The following is a 19,961-nucleotide window of genomic DNA, read 5'->3' as shown; positions in this document are numbered from 1 at the left end:
CAGTCGATTACAGCAGGGTTCTTCATTTTCTAAGAAATAACTGGTGGAAACCCATGAGTCACGACATAAAGATGCTACGCAGGTTGAAGGAGGTGGTGGTGCTCGAATCCACATGTTTTTTTGAGGCTGGAATAAAGCAGGCAACCAAGGGGCCCCCCCACACCCTCAGGGGCCCCAAAAGCTTTTTGCTAGTCTTTGTAATTTTATTCTGTTCTTGTATTTACATTGTGTCTTTCTTTTTTTTTATTGTACAGCACTCTCACCTGTCTTTGTTATTTTACTCTTTGCATTTCACATTGTGTCTTCTTCTTTTTGCGAAGCACTTTGGTCAACTGCGGCATTTATTCATTTGGGATTTGACTAACACCCAAATTTGAAATTTTATCATCACGGAAAACCAAGAAAATAGTGAATACTTCAATCTGAGAAGCTGGAGGTCAGTGGTGCTTAAGAACAAATTTGAGTCCTGGATCATGCAGCTCTGAACTCATATCTCTGACCTAAAACACAGGCTCTCCCAGATGTCCCGAAGCCTATGTGTGTGTGTGTGTGTGTGTGTGTGTGTGTGTGTGTGTGTGTGTGTGTGTGTGTGTGTGTGTTGTGTGTGTGTGTGTGTGTACGAGAGGGTTCTCTCATTAAGATCCAGAGGAGGGGTTACCACACTGGCCCTGGAGGGTGAGACTCCTATTTATGCTTTGATGTACACAGCAGCAGCAGCAGCAGCAGCAGCAGCAGCAGAGGCCTGGGAGACCTGTGCCTGTCGTAACGCATCTCAGTCCCCACCAGGGTCACACCACGCTCTGATGCGACAACCGTTGTCAACGTCACACGGTCTCCATAGCAACCGTGCGGGGCCCAGCATCCCCGAGCAGATGTGCGAGGGTTAAAAGGGAGAGGTGGGAGTGAGGGGAGGGAGGAGCGGGAGGCTGTGAACTCAGCATCTCTGCACTCACTTTGTCTCGGAGTGTTTCATGTGAATTCAGCGAGGACACGTCAGAGGTCTGAGGCCGAGCTGCTGCCGCTGCTCTGCTGCTGCTGCCGCCATGAGAGAAACACTAACTTCAGCCATAGCTCACATGCTCACAGTGAAAATACTGACATGTTCTAAAGCAGCTGTGATGTTTAACATGTTTAGCTTTAGCATGAGGCGGTGGAATGTAACTGAGTACATTTACTCAAGTACTATTCTTAGGCCAACAAGAGTGTTTTTATTTTGTAATACTTCTTCTACTCCACTTTGACGAGGAAAGAGCTTTTGACTCAACTACATTATTTGATAACTTAAGTTTCTAGATACTTTGCAGTTTCAGATTAATAATAAGAATATAATTGATAAATACATTATTATGCATAAAATAATTTTATTGAAACTACCAACCTTCAGTAAACCATAAGCCACAAATCAAAGAGACGAGAAACACTGCAGTTCACATTTTTATTAGGAAAATCATTTTGCAGATTGAATATTATTATTACCATATATATATATAATTATGATCGTATATATAATTATATATATATAATTATTTTCAGTTATTCAGAGGATGCATCAGCACAGTATATCTTAATAGGAAGACTATTGCTAGAATAAATATCTTTACATCATAATTAGTTAAATAAATAAAAAGTTCCAACAGAAGTATTTTCGTTTTCCAATAATTTACAAAAAACAACAAGTGCTAAAAAGAAATAAACCATTTGCAAAACTGAAGCCGTAAATGCTGCTGAGGAATTTTATTTTAAAAAATACAAAGATGATTCACAGTTTGTGTCCTTGTTCTCATGCTGGCTGAAACACCAATAAGGGACCATGCAGGGATGAAGAGCCAGAGCGACAGGATAGTACCAAACTACATTACCCACAACCCCCCCACTTTACGCCCCTTCCCCACACCCCGTCCGCAGAAACGTTTTTGTGAGGCTCTGAGCCAATCAGACGAGAAGTAAAGGGGTGAGCAGGAGAGGTCAACGGGGTCAGTGGGTGCATTTTTTTTTTTTTCAGTTCTAGTCCTCCAGAGCTGATATTCCTCCAGATCCTCTGACAGGACGGTGACCCGCCCTCGTTGGTAAAAATGAGACTGATGGACAAATAAAACTTGTTATCGTGTATTCAGGTCCAACACTTTACCCTTTGTTTCAGCGCCACATGGTCGTGTTTCCCTGCCTGCAATGGAAGAACACACGTGAACCAAGCTTCCTCTGCAGTATGAGCCTGTCCCCCCTGTGACCTCTGAGGTGAACTTTGCCTGGTACCGATCCAGCTTCAGTTTCATTAAATGCCACTTTATCCTGCTTCTTTTATCAATAACACAACATTTTTATTTCTTTCCAGCAATTCTGCGCGTCAAATGTCCTCCTTCCAAAGTCTGCGTTTACTATACAACACCATCGCGGTGCAAATTTAGTTCAAAACCGAGATGATCCTGTTATGTAATTGGCTGCTGCTTTAGATCTGATTTAGCAGTCAGCCAATCACATCACTGAATTTGTTTTTTTGACTGATGGACAAAGACTGTGATGAAAGGTGGTGTTATAAAATAAAACCACTGAGGAAAATATAACACTTAAATAATGATAATAAGAGAAGTCCAAAATAAAACCTGCTGGAATTAAATAAAAATGACAAAAAAACTCTGTTGTTATTATGAAAGAAAGGAGGATGAATTTGGAACATTTACTGGATTATTTCAGAATTAGTTGATATTTATTTGTGATCATCCTGTTCATTCATCGGATATTGGGCACTTTGGGTCTCTGCAAATGTCAGTTTGTCGGTTTACCTTGCAGAGAAAATTATAGCACACTTTGGAAACAGCCCAAAGTTTTAACTTCATGGCAGCCGACATAAAGAAGCTCTCTTCTGGAGCCAAGTACAAGCTTCCAAGTGGACACTTTCCCTATAAGAAAGAAATGCAGGCACCTTCCACCCACAGCTTCCGTTCTTCCTCCTCCTCCTCCGCTCTCATCTCTGAAATATTAAGTCCTTTAAACACTATTTACAACTATCTACAATCGGGCGTGAGCGGTGTCGACCTTCAGTCTGTTCAAGTGCAAGCGACTCACAGAAAAATGGGAGGGAAGGAAATGAAAGAAACTCGGGAGTTTCAGGGGAGAGAATTGGTGGAGAAGCAGAGGTGACGTGTAGGAGAGCGACGAGGAGGAAAACAGCCAGTGACGAGGCCTGTGTGAATAGAATGTGTGTGTGCAAGTTGTGTAAGTGTGCATGAAGGCATGCAGTCTGTATGTTCAGCTTCCATACAGCTGAATATACTGTGTGTGTGTGTGTGTGTGTGTGTGTGTGAGTACTGAGCAGTGCAGGATGACTCATGCAGAATGTGTAGGCATTCTCCACAGGAAGAGCTTCAAACATCTGACAGACACTTCACAAGATGGTGCAACAACAGCACACACACGCACACGTAAACACACACAAGCACATACACAAACGTATGCAGGCCAGAGTGATAGGCAAAATATGCAAATAGGTGATTGCATTCATAGATGGATAAACGCACGTAGTCACACACACAACACACACAGCAGCAGTGAATATGTTTCTTTGTTAAATGAGATGAGACAAGCCATGGGAGGAAACTCAGCGGACTCACACACACACACACACACACACATTTGAGTCGTACACAGGCCACGGTTGGTGCAGTTGCACTCCACATTTTCACACCACTTCTATTAATAGCACAGCTCCCTTCCCTCCCGCTCCAGCTTGTTGTCCGTATGCCGCTCTCGAACGCTGCCTCATTGTTTTTTCCGCCCCGCTGTATCATATTCCACGCAGGAACATGAGCAGCGACAGTCTCCTGTACAGACGTCAGCAGAACAACACATTGCACAAACATGCGCTCGCAATCTGGCATTCTGCGTGAGGCAATCAGATGTGTCAAGCTGATATTTATGCAGCGTGTGCAAACCATCCCCCCCCCCCCGCCGCCGGTAGCTAAGCATCAGATCAGACCAGAGGCGAGTCTGAGGGCTGTTACATGTTATTTCCAGCTGTTGTTGTTGTTGTTGTTTTTTAAGCTTCAGTGCTTTTCACTCCATCTTAACGAGCACAAGACAAACCCAGATCTCCCGTTTCTGAAAAATAACGCGGGTGGAAATCGACAAAACGAAAAAGAGTTCGAATGAGCAAATCCCTGGTGTCTAACGAGTAAAGGGTGTGTTTACAATGCAAATCTTTTCTGAGTGTTAAACAGGACCTCACATTTGTGCCGAACACAACACGTCGATAACAACGGATTCATTGTCAACTTGGAAAATAAAAAAAAAGGAAAAGCTATGGAGTGGAACCTTTAGTTACATATTCACATTTTGCTAGTATTATCCGATTGATCTGAAGAGTGGATGTGTCAAATACAATATATCATGAGCATCGTTAATAAGCTGTATTTTACAGTATATAGCAACATTGAACCTCCTACTGTAACAATATTTCCTGGTTACAAAGGACATATTCCCAGAAAGACAGCGGGTACAGGTTTTCTTTACATGGGTAACATCTTACTTGAAGCTCTTCCTAACGTGTCGTTGAACTACCTTATGCTTATTTACAGTAACTCCACATGTGAAGTAGTTTAAAGTGGGCGTGAGTGATGAAGGAGGGGCATTTTACATGGTGCTTATAAACGAGGCAGCGCTGATTAATAAGCAAGTCTTCAAGTAAAATGTCACCCTAAAGTGCCCAGTTGTGGATTCTGCTGCACACATAGAGACGGAGGGAGACAGACGACGACGACAGTTGCTGTGCTTTTTCTTTTTCAGTTGTTTCTTTTTTTTAGTTTGACCAGAGAAATGAACACATGGTTAAAAGGGGGCATCGTCTGTGTCTTTGGGTTCAACGGTACGGGAGCAGATTATCCGCCAAATTGTTTGTTAAAAACCGCCTGAGAGATGGAGAGAAGTAGACAAATAATCGGACCCTCCGCGGCCATCGTACAGGGGGTTACGTCACACACACACACGTGTTTCTTCACGGATCACATCACGATACCCTGTTGCTCAGCAGAACCGCAACCTCGTTGTGCCATGACGAAATAAAACATTTTTACAATCGAGACTCCGAGCTACGTATGACTATGGTGATGATGATTGTTCCTCTACGTTCAGGACCAGAGAGTAAAGGTTAAAGATGGAAAATAGCAGGCAAGACAAAAACAATAAAAAAACAAAACATGTGTACAAAAAAGAAACACACAAAAAAATGTACAAACAAACAGACAGATATGTCAGTAAAAAAGTATTGTGCTTTTAGCTGTCCAGTGCACACCGAGTACAAGTTTTAGAGCTCCTACGTGAGAGAGGTGTGTGTGTGTGTATATGCACTTCGGACATATCCTGTGTTCAGCAGAGATCATTAAAATATACAGTAGGCAAAACATGTTTGTGTGTGTGTGTGTCTATTTATGATATTAAGTGCAATGTGAGAGCATCTAGGCAGAGTGAGGCCTGTTTGTCTTCATCAAATCAAAACAAATTGTTACTCAAAGTGAAAACCACAGCTATGCATGTGTGTGTTTTTTTTTTTACTCTTGCATCAATGCATTCAGGCGCATGCTATATGCATGTTTAAATATGTGTGTGTGTGTGTGTTGGACCCATTCTGTTTCCTGATAAGCGCATGAGAAGTAATGTGACCAACAAAAGCAAAGAGGAAACAGAATTACAGATTCAGGTCACACTCAATAATCTGCATGGGTTTACTTTTACATCCATTAGTATTCTTTTTTTCCCCCTCTGTGTGCTTTCTGTTGTTTTGTTTTTTTTAACATGGATTTAAAGAGCATCATAAAACAAGACAAAAAAAAGGCAAACAAGGAGAAACCTTCACATGAAAAATTGCCAAAGCAAACGGACATTCTTCACCACAGAACCCCCAAAAAATCATCCCGGTTCGCTTTCGTCTTATCAGCTCGGCAACGAATATCCAAGTGTATCGTCCTCAAGGCAGATGTTTATGTTTTCGTTTCATGTTGTGATGAGAGTCCAGCTTCGCTTTCCTCCACGGTTATTACTTCGACACTAGATGAGGTCACAGAAACATCGCTGTGTCGTGGTGGTGGTGGCGCGGGCCCGGCCGCTGGCTGCTTCTCCACTCCGGATGAGGAGGGCTGCACGTGAGTTTGTGGATATGACAACAACTTGACAAATGTAACGACGAGTCTTTTTTTTTTTTTCTCATCTTCAAATGGGTGAATTTGTCCTGTCGCCACAAATTTTAGCTCTGACCTTCTGTGACTGACACAATAGCTGGGGCGGGGCATGTGGAGACTAGTGGAATCACTGAAAGATCCCATGTTTATTTACATCAGAGTCGTGCGTTTTGCTGCCGTTGCAGTCTCACACCTTTGAATCCTCCAGCGTTTATCTTAAAATAGGGTTTGAACTAACTTCGTCGACTCGGTTACATACACATTTAGTTTCTGTGTAGCGGTGATAACAGGAGGGGGGGGGGGTGAAGGATGAGGAAGCTGGGATGTTAGAGTGTGAGCGGGACAGGGACGGAGGGAGGACTAGGGGGTGTAGAAGTGAAAGAGGAAAGTCAAATTTTTGTGTATATCCGAAGGGAACTTTTAGATTCGGGAGGGGATGCTGTCGTCTGTGTTCTTTTCCGCAGTCCAAGGTCTCCATGACCCTCCTCAGCCAGGTTTTGTGGCACTTGGACGACATCCACACCCAGGGCCGTCTGCACCTCAGGTTTCCTTCTGCGACACACGCTTCTTACTTTTAATTTGCGATATTTAGAATGCGTGTGGATGTAAAGCTCCAAGCTGAAATCCGCTATGTTTTTCCCCGGCATGGAACTTTTGTGTTTGTGAACGCACCAGTCGCATGGAGGAGGATGTGGTTGATGAGATTCCCCGGTGGCCTTCCAGACATTTAGCTCCGAGTGATAACATTTAATGAGTCTGTGTTTTCGCTCGTCTCCATTTCTTTTCTTTCCTCTCCCTCCCTTTTCATTATTTCCTCCCCTCTCTCCCGCCTCCACCTCCCCCTTTTCCTCCCCTTCCTGGTTTTACATTACGCTGCATTTGCCCTTCAGTCTCTCGGCGCGGGACTGCTTCCCCGAGCGCTTGCCGTCGATGTTGAGGCTCATGTTCCTCTTCTTGTCCAGGTTGAGGAGCTCTTGGAAGAGCTCGGTGACGTTGTGGTTGGTCTTGGCCGATGTCTCCATGAAGGCGCACTTCCACTGGTTGGCCTGGGCCTCGCCATCCTTGGTCTCCACCTCTCGCAGGGTCTCGTCGCTCTTGTTGCCCACGAGCATGATGGGAATGGCCTCCACGTTGCCCTTTATGGCCAGGACCTGCAGCGGAGGTGGAAGTTAAGAGGAACAGTCACAAAGAATACAGATCTCCAAGATAATCTTAACGTCCTGAGAGAAGGTACGTCTGAATGTTGAAAAGAAGTTTCCCGGTGTACTGGGGGTGTAAGATGTTAACGTGTTGTTCAAACATCAACGTAAATCTGTACTTGGGGTATATAACCACTTTTTAAAAAGTTATCATACATTATAAAAAAATTCACAATATATCCTATAAATTAAATATATAATATAGTATATAAAGCAAAGTTTAGGCACATATAGTCATGAACAGACCTGCACACCTTCAGTACACACACACACTCCTCACCTGTTGGTAAATGGGTTTGAGCTCCTCCAGGGACTGTTTGCTCGTGATGGAGTAGACCAGGATGAAGGCATGGCCTTTGGAGATGGACAGACGCTGCATGGCGGGGAACTGGTGGCTCCCCGTGGTGTCGGTGATCTGGAGCGTGCACACGCTCTTGTCGCAGCTGATCACCTGGCGGTAGGTGTCCTCCACCGTGGGGATGTAGGTGTCCCTGAAGGTGCCCTTCACGAAGCGCAGGACCAGGGAGCTCTTCCCTACTCCACCCGCCCCAAACACCACCACACGATAGTCGTTGCTCTGCTCCGGCATTCTGCCCCCCTCAGGCTTAAGACAGTGTTACACCTGTCATGTTGAGGGTGGGGGCAATGAGAGGGGGTGTGAGAAGAGGATCAATTTAGCACAAGGACAGCACACAAAGCAGCAGATATAAGGCAGAGGGACGGGTAAACATCGGTGGGACACAACCGAAGGAGCACGGTCCTGGTGGTCTGATGACGAGGCAGAGAACAAATTAGAGAGGATGAGTTTGGTGAAGCTCCAAGTGTTTCACCTGACGCAGACATTTCCCTAATCAATACCATTCCCAGAGAAACTGTTTCTCGGTTTCAAGCACAGAAACATTCCTCATTTATCAACATAAGCAGCTGCGGCAAACCCCGGAGGAGACAGAGGCCTTGGGACAATGATCTCCAGGCCTTCAGGGGGCGGATACGGGCAATAACACAAACTCACAACATGGCAAACATCGAACACACACTTTGCAAATGAACACACACACACGTTTAAGGGGACTTTGGGACCTGGGGGCCCGACAGCTTCTCCTCCAAAGAAACACATGATACCGAACCACATCATTACAATCTTCAAACGATTCTTCTCCTATCAAATTTGTAAAGATCGTGCAAACTGTGCATCCACATAAATAATAGTAAAGTAGGAAAGTTTGAGTGGAAACCTCCACCACCATCCATACGCACACATTTAGACGTTCTGGTCTGTAACTAAACCTCCTAAATGACTCCTTCATGTGTAAGCAGTTGCTTCATTGTAAAATACAGAATTTAGCTGCACAACAGCTGTTAGCAAAGTCATCAGGGTAATTGATTGGTATTGGTATTAACTGGTAATTGATCCTCCATGTTGCGTTCTACACTGGCAGCCGAGGCTAACGCCAGGTGTTTTCTTTCGGAAAGGGGTCATGTGATAGGGGTCTGACGAATCAGCGACGTTGTGACCGCGGTACCCAATCAGTGATTACGTCATCGTCAACAAAATCGCAAGTAGTATGGATTTAGCCTGAGCTTTTTTGCAGAAACCCAGTGGCAGGGAGCCTGATTAGGGTGTTTCGGAATATAGTGTCTTTCTAGTCTCCTGAACAAATCCAATCACAAAGCTGTCATTGCTGTGGACTCAGGGCCCCATTTCGGCTCTGGGGCCACAGACGACTGCCTGCTTGTTGCGACGCCCCTGAATCGAATCAACACATCTCAAACAAAACATTACGAGCTTCACAAACGTAGTATATATAATAAAGGGCTGCTGCATTAGATCGCATTAGGTTGCAGCTGTGTACGATATTGTGTCCTCACACGGTGTGTATATATATTAAATGTATGTATGACAAAGCTGACTAAACAACAGCTACAGCAGATTCATTTCACTGCCTCTCAGCCGTGCTTCCCTTTGTTATTGATCCAGTCACGAGGTGGAAGCAGCAGATGGAGCCAGTTATTGTAAATGTAAATTATAACTAAAATGATGATGTGCAAGAAAAGTGGCAGGTGCGGAATGTTTTTCATTTGTGGTCACGCGACGGGTAGAAATAAATAATAAGAATTATGACAATCTGTCTATGAAGCATCTTTCAGCTCATTGTTTTGGTTTTACATCTTTTATTGTTCTGACTCTTATAGTTTTGTTTCTAGCAGCAGCAGCAGCAGCAGCAGCAGAAGCAGGAGGCATCTGTTTTTGGAGAAAAACTCTGACAAATAATGATAAGAACTAGTTCTAAACACTGCACCACCGTGCCGTCCTGCACTGTCCCCATGTGCCCCCCCCCCAAAGAAATCAATGAATGCAGGTTTATGGTGAGTAAATTAAAACCTTGTGATTTACTGTTTGTTTTAGAAACTACCTGTAGTGACCATATAGTGTTTTACCTTTAAGCCTTGAGGAAATGTGGGGAAATAAACAAAGCCAACCGGATATAGCGTATATCCAAAAACGACATTGAAAAACAATAATCTAGAGCTATCAAATCCCGGCTGTGTGCATCCATCCATCATCTACTACTTGATGGCAGCCGCGGGGGAAGCTGGAGCCAATCCCAGCTGACATCAGCATATCAAAGGGCCAACATGAGACAAACAACCATTCACACATATGGACAATTCTCCAATGAATCTAACCCCAATCTGCATGTCTTTGGACTGTGAGAGGAGGCCGCAGCACCTGGAGAAAACGTGAACACGTGAACACAGGAAGAACATGCAAACTCCAAGCCAACCGGGTTATGGCGGCTAAGCTCAAATGTAACTACATGCAAAAGCCAAACAAGAACTATCAAATCCACACTGAGTGCAAAAAATGTATATTTTTCCTTTCAAGGCTTGCATAACTCTGGTTGGGAGTCCGCAGCGGACCTTGCATTCTGAAGGACTCTACAAATCATCACACTCAGCGTTACCGACTGCAGCTCATACATATGCATCCGAACAATGTCCTCACACCTAATCTATTGCTATCCGTGTAAGTGCTTGTGTGTCTGTCGAGCATCTGTGCACGATTACGCATCGCGTCTTGTTGCATTATTCATCCGCCGCGCTTCTAAACTTGCTTTAAGGTCCCATAATAAGATGCTCCTTCAGTTGTGATCATGCGCCGCTCTCTAAGCTGCAGCTGTAATGAAACAGTAAATTGACATCAATACTAGATGGAATAAGTGGATTTCTGTCATGCTTGCACTGCTGGAACCCGCTATTGATGGCAGGGCCTCTGTAATTGCATTGCCAGGTTCGAGATAATATCAGTCAAGGAGTTTAAAATAAATGGGGATTCAGGGAGCGCCTCTTGAGTTTTACAGTCAATCTATAGCTGTAAGTCTGGGTGACACATAGGAGTGGTTTCTAGCCACGCTGAACACACTGTACCGCAGTTTAATTTGCAGGTAAGCCGGTGTTGTCTGCTCATATACATGTAAGACTGTTATTCTGGTCTGACAAGGCATAACATCTTATTACGTGTTTTTTTTAGATAGTTAAAAATGTCAAAATTGGTGGAAACAAAGGTTCCTCAGCTTTAATGAGGCCTTCAGTCAATCTGAAGAATTGTGGTCTGAGTTGCCAGAGCCGCACAGTGACTTCTGCTTAGGTCTGCTTTATGTCAGGCACGCGCGCACACACACACACACACACGCACACACACACACACGCACCCACACACACATGCACCAACGATGCAATTTTAAAGAGCCAAACATTTTAGCTCTAATTAATATCCTGTTAAACAGTTGACAAATGACTAAGTGCATGTGAAATGTGTAGATTGTAGATTCCAAAGAGAATCATAAAACATCTCTGCAGTGCGTCTCGGCTCCACAGAGCATTTTAGGCCACATCCATACCCCACTACGCTCTGGTTTGAAAATGGTGTGTAGGCGTAGCATACTCTCATTGCTCCCATCAGAGTCATTTCCAGCAGCAGCTATGCAAACTGTTTTCAGAAAAGGTCAGAAAACCCAATTGTTCGTTCCCTGCTCAGCAGCGAACGGAGGACAAACACTGGCGACTAACTCTGGAACATAGCTGAGCATTTAGCAGCTAAAAAGAGCCAGATATTTCCCCTCAGGAGTTGGAGGAGACCAAAGATGGAGCCAAAAGCGAGTGAATATTGGGTTTACATTGATCAGTCGGACACAAACATGATTCCAAGTGGATATTGATGGAGCTCTGTGTCTGCTGAAATTCTAATCAGGCATCTGTTTGCTACCACGTCGGCCCTGTCAACTTCCTGTGTTGACGGCCAATGACGCGTTTACAGCTTGTTGTGCGGCCTCCAAAATTCAACCGAAGCAGGTTTTAAACATTTCCAGACATCTGGGGGAACACTCGGTTGATAAGACGCTTGCTAAAAAAAGCAAAACAGTTAATCCAAATTAGCTCAATATCTGTATTTCAAGGTACAACTGAGAGCGAGTGCATTAAAAGTCTTGACAGTAATCCCTCAGTGCACAGGCAGGTCACAGGTGAGGTAAGACGATCCATCACAGTCTGTGAACTGGGGAACGTCACAGTGGATTAAACGAGGGATTCCTTAATCTGTCTGATGCATTTTTGGCAGAGTAGCCGTGTTCCCTAATCTCAGCAATTTACATTATTATTATTATTGTTATTAGAGATAAACAAACAGATTCAACCCGAGTTATAATGAACCAGAATTATCCTTTGACAGCTCTGCTCGATTGGCGACATATTTAAAATGAAGGTGTTTGGACTGTTGCCATTTTTTAAAGCTGATATGTCAGAGATGGAGCTACACACTCGTAACAGTAGCCTGCTCTCATATATTCATTGTTTACACTCTCTTTCTGTATCTGGCTGTTATTTTAGTCGTCCTGCAGATGTTTTTCTGTGACCTGCTCCCTCAGCTTCCTCTTGCTGTTCCTCCTCTGTCTCCTGCTCGCTCGCTCCTCAGGTCTCCGTGCTGTTTGATCAATAAACTAAGGACGCTGTGGTTTTGATCGATGGGGCTCGTCTGTCTGGGCCCCGTCAGTCTGTCATCCACCCCCGCTTGGTGCCTGCTCTGGTTTTTTTTTTATTGTTTGGACGGGGTATTTCAGCTCCGTGACGACGATTCACGCTCATCAAAACCCTTCCTCCACTCCCTCCCTTCTTTCACCTGAACTATAATTAGCTGTCTCCCTCCCTCTGTCAGCAGCTTTAACTGCACACACAGGTGCAGCCTCACAGTGACACACAAACACACACACACACACACACACACACACACACACACACACACACACACACACACACACACACACACACACACACACACACACACACACACACACACACACAAACACACAGATTGTACTTCCGCTTCTCCATCATTTGTCCTTGACACCAGGCCTCCAGAATAATGACGCTCCTCCTAAATGCGTTTCCTCCCTCCTCTCTTACATTCGTTTTAGTGGAAATGAGAGGACTGCAGTCCCTTAATGAATTAATGGCATACTATAAATGCAACTGTGGCAGAGCAGCCAAACTCCATTAGCAGATGGCTTTGGCACAGTCCGAACGGGCCTCCGCTTCTCTGGAGTCAGACAATAAATGCAACGCAGCCTTCGCCACTCGATTATTTCACAGAGCGAGCAAGGAAATGTCACCTTTAACAAAAACATGCACATAATTTCCCTCAAGAGAGCCACTTACGCAGCGGCACAAAGGAAGCGCATTAACCAACATCAAACACGACGCCATTCAACAGATCAAGAGCGTGATTAAGCAGACACCCACAAAGCGGTCCCATGGTGTCTTGTGGAGAGACGGGTTTTAATCAAGCCATGGATACTGGAATGCTGCGGATACTATTCGGCGACAGGTTTTTCACAGAATCGAAACAAGGGTTTTTCCGAAATGTTCGTCCTCTTCTGGCCACAGCTGTCACACACACACACACACACACTTTATCTGCCAGATAGTGATTGAGTGTGTGTGTGACAGAGATGTGTGTTTGCATCTGTGCAGTCAAGCAGAGGATTTCCTGTAGCCCGCGCACACATCAGATGAGGCTTTTCAAGTGTGTGTGTGTGCATGTATGTGTGTGTTTTGCCACAGGGATGATTCTGCGTTTTTTTAGCCAGAGAGTCACCCCCGGGAGTTTTCATTAGGTTTGAGCAGAACGCAGAGGTTCACTTTATAAATTTTGATTCAGTCATGCTGCTGCCTCGCGATGAAACTCACACCTGCTCACAAAACTCACAAATGGAGATTAAAGAAATACACGGTTTTCTCTGTGTGTCTCAGACCCTGAATAAAGATGGACGACGCGTCTCCACCTCCTCCTGTTGTGCAAAAATGAATTATAATATTTTTTATATTGATGCTTCCAACTTGCAGTTTAGACGGAGTTTGGAACAAGGGTCTGTGCAGCAGACCCTTGTGAGTCATGAGTCAGGCTGAGCTGTCAATCATTACGTTTCACCCTGTTTTTATATAACATTAAACAACTGATTAAAACCAAACTTATCGGACAAATTACCACTTGAACATACATCAGCGTGCTCTAAAAATGTGACAGAAAGCATCTTCATTTCACGAGTACATTTTAGTTTGGTCCATTTCTACATCGGGAACAACGATGGTGAGCTATTCGGAAGTTAAGACGAGAAATTCGCTCAAAAACAGGAGCTGGAAGTTTTTAGCCAGTTTATACGACACCGTGCAAACTATGAAACTGTGAATAAACCTTTTGTTCACCTGATGTGACTTTGAAGTATAATCAACAATACCTGTTTAAATTAAAGCTGTGACATACGTGTGTGTGTGTGTGTTTGTTTGTATGATATAATATGCGTTTAAATCTGAGTGCAAACTTGAGTGAGACTGGGAGTGAGTGCCCCACATCCGTGTCAGTCCATACTGTGATTGCACTTACACTGTACCTGCATGTAGTGTGTAGTGTTAGACTATAGAAGAGATTGCAGCACTGTGGTCTTGGCTTAGTTGCTAATCATTGAGCTTAACCTCCTCCTCTGTGCTCCCGGCCTGCTCTGCATTGACCCAATTCCCAGGACTTAAGTTACCTAGCGGCCTCCCTATAAGACAGCATGCAGCTCTCGATGCGCAGTGGAGCCCTCTGATGCTCCGTGCACGACCCTTTAACTCTGCACGCACTGTGGCATGGGAATATGAGCAGATTCACACATGGAAATAATGTAGGTGACATTTATACGTCTAACTGTTACTCATAACATCACATTTTGCTTGGAGCAGGAGGTTTGAAACAGACTATCCATCTGTCACAGTAAAGGCACGGACCATACATGTTCCTTAAGCACTACATGTTGTACGGACACACGAGACACGTGCACGGTTTAAATCTTTCCCACTATGATACTATGTTCAGACCAAACTGATGAGTTAACAGTGACACACTACTGGTCGTGAAACAATGTCAATTAACATGACACGTTTTAAGATTAGCAAAATACATTTGTCAACTCTTGACATTCACTTGCAAATTAATTTTTTTTTATTGTATGCCTATATTAGCACCAGTTGAGAGTTATTGTCCCAAGTCTTACACAGTATGTGACGTCAACTGCAACATCTGCACAGAGCTACAGTTCAGCAGAAGAAAGAGGAAAGATTAGGTTGAAGCCACCGTTATAAAGCAGCAGGGTTTCATTATCCAGGTCAAGCTCAAATTGTGCACAGCTCAATGTTGCACTTGCAAAATAGTGCTATAGGGAAAAATATAGTTATAGATCAAAATGCACAAACAAAATTAAACCTTGGCATAATGGAACTTGCAGAAATATTCCACATATTTATCTTTATTTAATAGGTTAGGTGTAAATATATTAGCTTAAGTTGAATGTGCATCAGTATAAGTCCTGCTAGTGGTGAGAAGAAGGCTATGGGTTCAGATAAGAAATCCATAAAGTCAATGTCTTGATATAAGCAATATGTCGACATAAGTAATAATAAAAAATAAAAAAAATCCGTCACCCTTCAACGACTTAAGGATTTCAAAATCAAAACATAGAGCAAACGCGTATTTTCAATTCGAGTTAGACAACATTTTTTTTCACAGGCAGATTGACTCCTTAGCCGCAACCAAACATCGTAACCATAATCCTGCTGATTTTATGCAGCGGTGTTACACAGCTCTGGATGTAAGACGTCCTTGTAATTAGTCTTTGAGTGTGTATTAGTACCGAGTATTAACTTGACCTGGGGAACCATGGAGTTGCTCCGTCTGGCCTCTCTCCGTAAGACCCTGCTAATACCTCAGCCTGGCAATCCGGGGGAAAACACATGCACCTGGCTAATAACACCAGGAGTAAAGTATCGTCAACACCGGTGATAGAGCGGTCACATTGGTTTTCAAGGCTGTATATTGTTTTCAAATGCATGTATTTATCAAAAAAAATAGTCATTCTCAGAAGCTGTGAAGGCCAATGAGCTGAGAGAAGAACTAACTACAGACTGGTGGGGTGTGTTGCCTGCAGTGACAGATGGTGACAGGGTTGGTAGTTTTTGGATCGACTCCATTGGTTACTACAGGCGAGATCCACCAGGCATAGATTTTTTTTGTCGTTTTTTTTTCTTTTTATAATACTAGTTGACTCAGGTCTGGTAACAACGCAGATGGTTGAAAGCAGAAACAACAAGAGAATCCTGCTCTCGACGGCTTCTCACGCTCCCATGATGCAACTGGAAGTAGAAGATACTGCATTTCTCTTCAGCTCGGAGTAGTTTTGTGTTTTTCTTTCTCAGGTCTCATAAATTTAACATAACTCAGAGGTTACGCCGTGCACAATTGACCAGAGCAGCCATCACGGTCTAATGCCACATATGATTAAGACTGTATAGACCTTTCGAATGAGCCGGTGCTGTCGGAACAACTAAAACACTTTAGCATTGATCTGTTCCAGTATTAAAGCAGATGTCTTACAGTACGTACTTATATATAGCCCAGAGGTGCTCAACAGTGATGATGCACTTGTGCTGTCAGAGCAACAGACAAACTCAAACATCCAGAGGAGAACATAACACTCAATCTTTGTCTTTAAAGGGTTCAGTGTGTAAGATTTAGGTGAAATCTATTGGCAGAAACTGAAAATTAAATAATCCTAGTTATGTTTCCACTGGTGTGTTTCATCTAAATTGTGAGAATTGTTGTTTTCTTTACTCTAGAATCGGCCTTTTATACTGAAATACTTTATATTTACATCGGGAGCGAGTCCTCCACGGAGGCTTCCATGTTTTCTTTACAGTAGCCCAGACTGGACAAACTAAACACCTTTTGAGTTTTTACGACGACTGAAGGTTACCACACGTTCTGTCTCATGTTTGGAAGGGGAGGGTGAGGTGAGGGGAATTCAGCTGCAACACGCAACTTCACCACTAGCTGTCACTGAATTCTACACACTGAACCTTTAACTGAAAAAAGAAAAAAACAAATTGGATTATCTTCCATGTTGAGAAGATAATCCATGTTGGAGACCAAATTACACACAGTCATAACTATCCATCCTCTTAATAAGCCTGATGTTTTTCATCAAGATCCATTAATTATTCATTGAGAAATCAAGGAAGATTTTCAAAAAAGAAACTGACCTAGAAAACTCCTAGATCTGCACTAGAATGTAATGGGTTCGTAATTTTGTCCTGTAGTTTTTGCGTAATCCTGCTAACTAACAAACAAACAAACACAGATGAAAACACAACCTCCTTGGTTATACATGTGTAAATTGATATGCCATTACTTATTTTGCCACGTTTGGTAATTCATCATAATTGCGAAGGGAAATAAAAACTATTAGAACAATGACCATGGGAAAGGAAAATGGATATTCACCGAGTGGTAAACCATTTATTTTGCTAAGTAAACCTGGGTAACACTGCATTAATTGCCAGCAAATACCCAACTCAGAAACAAATTTTGTTGTTGTTGTCTAGACTCACTCAACTTCTATGTTTTAACTATAAACCCACCCCCCACCAAATTTGAAAAAAAAACAGCTTTCCCCCTGTTTAATTATCATAATGTACATGCAATTAGACATTATGTTCCTGTATGTGATATTGTTAGTGTCAGTGTGTAGTGTCAGCGCCGTCTGTGTCAAGGTCTTGTGTTAATTTTATGTTGCCATGAGCTGTACCGAAAAATAATAAATGAAATAATTCAAAGTGGTCAATAATAGATGAATCTGAATCTGAGAGACCAATGTGATTCATGGCTGCAGCTCTGGATGAAGCCGATCATGCTGCAGAAAACTGGGGGTTCTGTCTCAGTGAAGCCGTAAAATGTCAAAACATAAGCCGACAGAAGTGAAATCCCAAACGGAATTAACGTCTCTCTCAACATCTGTCCAATCCTCGCTGCAGTTATCTCACCCGGCCTTTCAGAGGGCTCGTTTGCCTTGAATACAACGAGAAAAACAAAAATACCACCAGCATCATCATCTTCACTCATCTCCAGCATCATCACAAGTGTTACCACCGTCACTGGCATCATCATCATCATCATCTCCTCTTTCTGTGGTTGTTACCAAGGACTGACTCATTTCTTTGTCCTGCCTCAGCAGAGTGAGTGAGGTATTCTCATGCAAACGCTCTGTGTCCATTCTAGACAAACAAATGGACAGGCAGCCCCCATTCTGGAGCAGCACATGCAGGCTTTGGTACAGTCTCTCTGCTCCACTCAGCCACACACACACACACTTTAGAGCTTAATCACAGGATTTACCGTCATACATCTCTCCTCTCTCTCAAACCTCTCTGCAACCGTCCCTGCCTCCCACACACACACCCATGACTGGCAATGTTCAGAGCATACAGGAAGTTGAGTCACATACATATGCACACGCACGCACGCACACACACACACACACGCACGTATGGAGGAGGCCTGGATGATTCACACCACCTTTCGCGTGTCATATTGGCTTTTCCCTCCCCAGTCATGAGCGCCAACAACAAGCAGCACAACACCAGGCATGGATGGATGGGTGGGTGGATGGAGGGATGGAGCACGGATCCAGATGGAGGATTAACCGCGGCTTCTGCCACAGAAAGCGGGGCTTTATGCGTCACGCTGGCGTCATTATCGGTGTATATGGTTTAATGTTGACGTGCGTCTGCGCCTCGGCGGTACTACGGAGGGGAAGGGGTGGCATGCAGGAGAGGAAGGGTCCGCAGATTGTTGCGCAACGCCATTACAGACCACCCCACTCTAATGGGTTCATTCATAAATACCAGAGGATCGCCATCTCGCAGCTGTGCCATCATTTCTCCGTCGCAGCGACCTCCTCCCTCCTCCACCTCCCCTCACTCCTCAAAGCGAACATGAAAATCCCGACACCCTCACATCTCTGCCCTCCCTCTCCCCGCCAACATGGCTGTGCGCGCTACATACATACATACATACATACATACATACATACATAAAACCCGCACGACCGAGGTTACCAAACGCAAATGCGGGTCTTGGTGAGCGCTTGGATCAACAACCATAAATACGCAACTCGAGAAAATTAGGTTTATCCTCCCGCGATCGGCAGGAATCGTGTGCGCGCACAGCATCCATCCATCATCCATCCACCGCCGCGGCAACGCCACTGTGAATACCAACATCCAGCCTCCATGTAAAGATGTCTCTGTGTGTGTGTGTGTGTGTGTGGATGAGGGAGCGTCTCCATACCTGGTCGTGAAGGATGTAGCTCCGCTTCAGGCTCGTACTCGGTTGAGACGGATGAAAGACAACGCGTCCTTAAAGCATTTTTACGCGCTTCATGTAGAGCTCATGTCGTCCGATTTCTAACACCACCACCACAGCAGACTCACTCACTCCCTCTCTCTCTCTCTCCCTCTCCCTTTCTGCCAGATAGGACGTGGGAGGTGCTATGCCCTCTCTCCCTTCTCTGTCCACACTTGATTTTATCTCAGTTCATATACGTCCTAGTGGTTGGATGGCAGCAAAAATATGTATTTTAAAACAGACTTCCTCCCAAGAAAATTATTTTAGTCCTGGGTGGATGCAATTGTGGGAATTGATGGACCAAGGGATCATAGCAAAGATCATATTAATCAAGAAAAATGACAGCATATGAGATTAATAGTAGGGAACTGCACAGACGAACTAATACTAATATTTATGTATAGAGCCACAGCCTAATTACACGAAGTATAGATTATCTAAGAAATCAGGAAGTAAGAAATATTGATGGTCCCTGAGCAACAAATCAAATTAAAGAGGCCCAACTGATGAAATTACATTCACGGTCAAAAATGTAACCTAAGCAGAGGCCCATTTCATTTCCAAATGATTTTTGTTTATGTTCCAGCCACAGATGAGTACATTGCAGCTACTGGAGATCTCCAGGCAGATGTTTTCCACGGTGAAAATTCATGAGGGTAAAAGGACAGAATTGTTGGATTCATTGGATCAAGACAGCCATTTGGCTGCTCATTTTACATTTTGCAAGCATGGATACATTCATGCACCTCAGTTTTGTTTTTGAAAATACATTTGGACATAAATAAGAATGATAGGAGCATGCAGTTAACATGCTATCAGGCAATT

General features: G+C 43.8%; 1 protein-coding gene across 1 annotated transcript; it reads right to left on the bottom strand.

Annotated features, from left to right (window-relative positions):
- Nucleotides 1-5,893: 5,893 nt before the first annotated feature.
- LOC118116896 (GTP-binding protein Di-Ras1) lies at nucleotides 5,894-19,356 on the bottom strand. Its single transcript, XM_035168865.2, has 3 exons — nucleotides 19,080-19,356; nucleotides 7,647-7,988; nucleotides 5,894-7,318 (listed from the first exon to the last, which is right to left on the bottom strand). The coding sequence occupies exons 2-3, from the start codon at nucleotides 7,953-7,955 to the stop codon at nucleotides 7,031-7,033; spliced, it is 597 nt and encodes a 198-aa protein (XP_035024756.1). The 5' UTR covers nucleotides 7,956-7,988; nucleotides 19,080-19,356; the 3' UTR covers nucleotides 5,894-7,030.
- Between the last annotated feature and the right edge of the window lie 605 nt (nucleotides 19,357-19,961).

Source organism: Hippoglossus stenolepis, chromosome 10, assembly GCF_022539355.2.
Source record: "Hippoglossus stenolepis isolate QCI-W04-F060 chromosome 10, HSTE1.2, whole genome shotgun sequence".
Classification (NCBI taxonomy): Eukaryota; Metazoa; Chordata; class Actinopteri; order Pleuronectiformes; family Pleuronectidae; genus Hippoglossus; species Hippoglossus stenolepis.
Note: the sequence above shows the minus strand (reverse complement) of the source record. Positions and strands in the feature narration are given on the sequence as shown.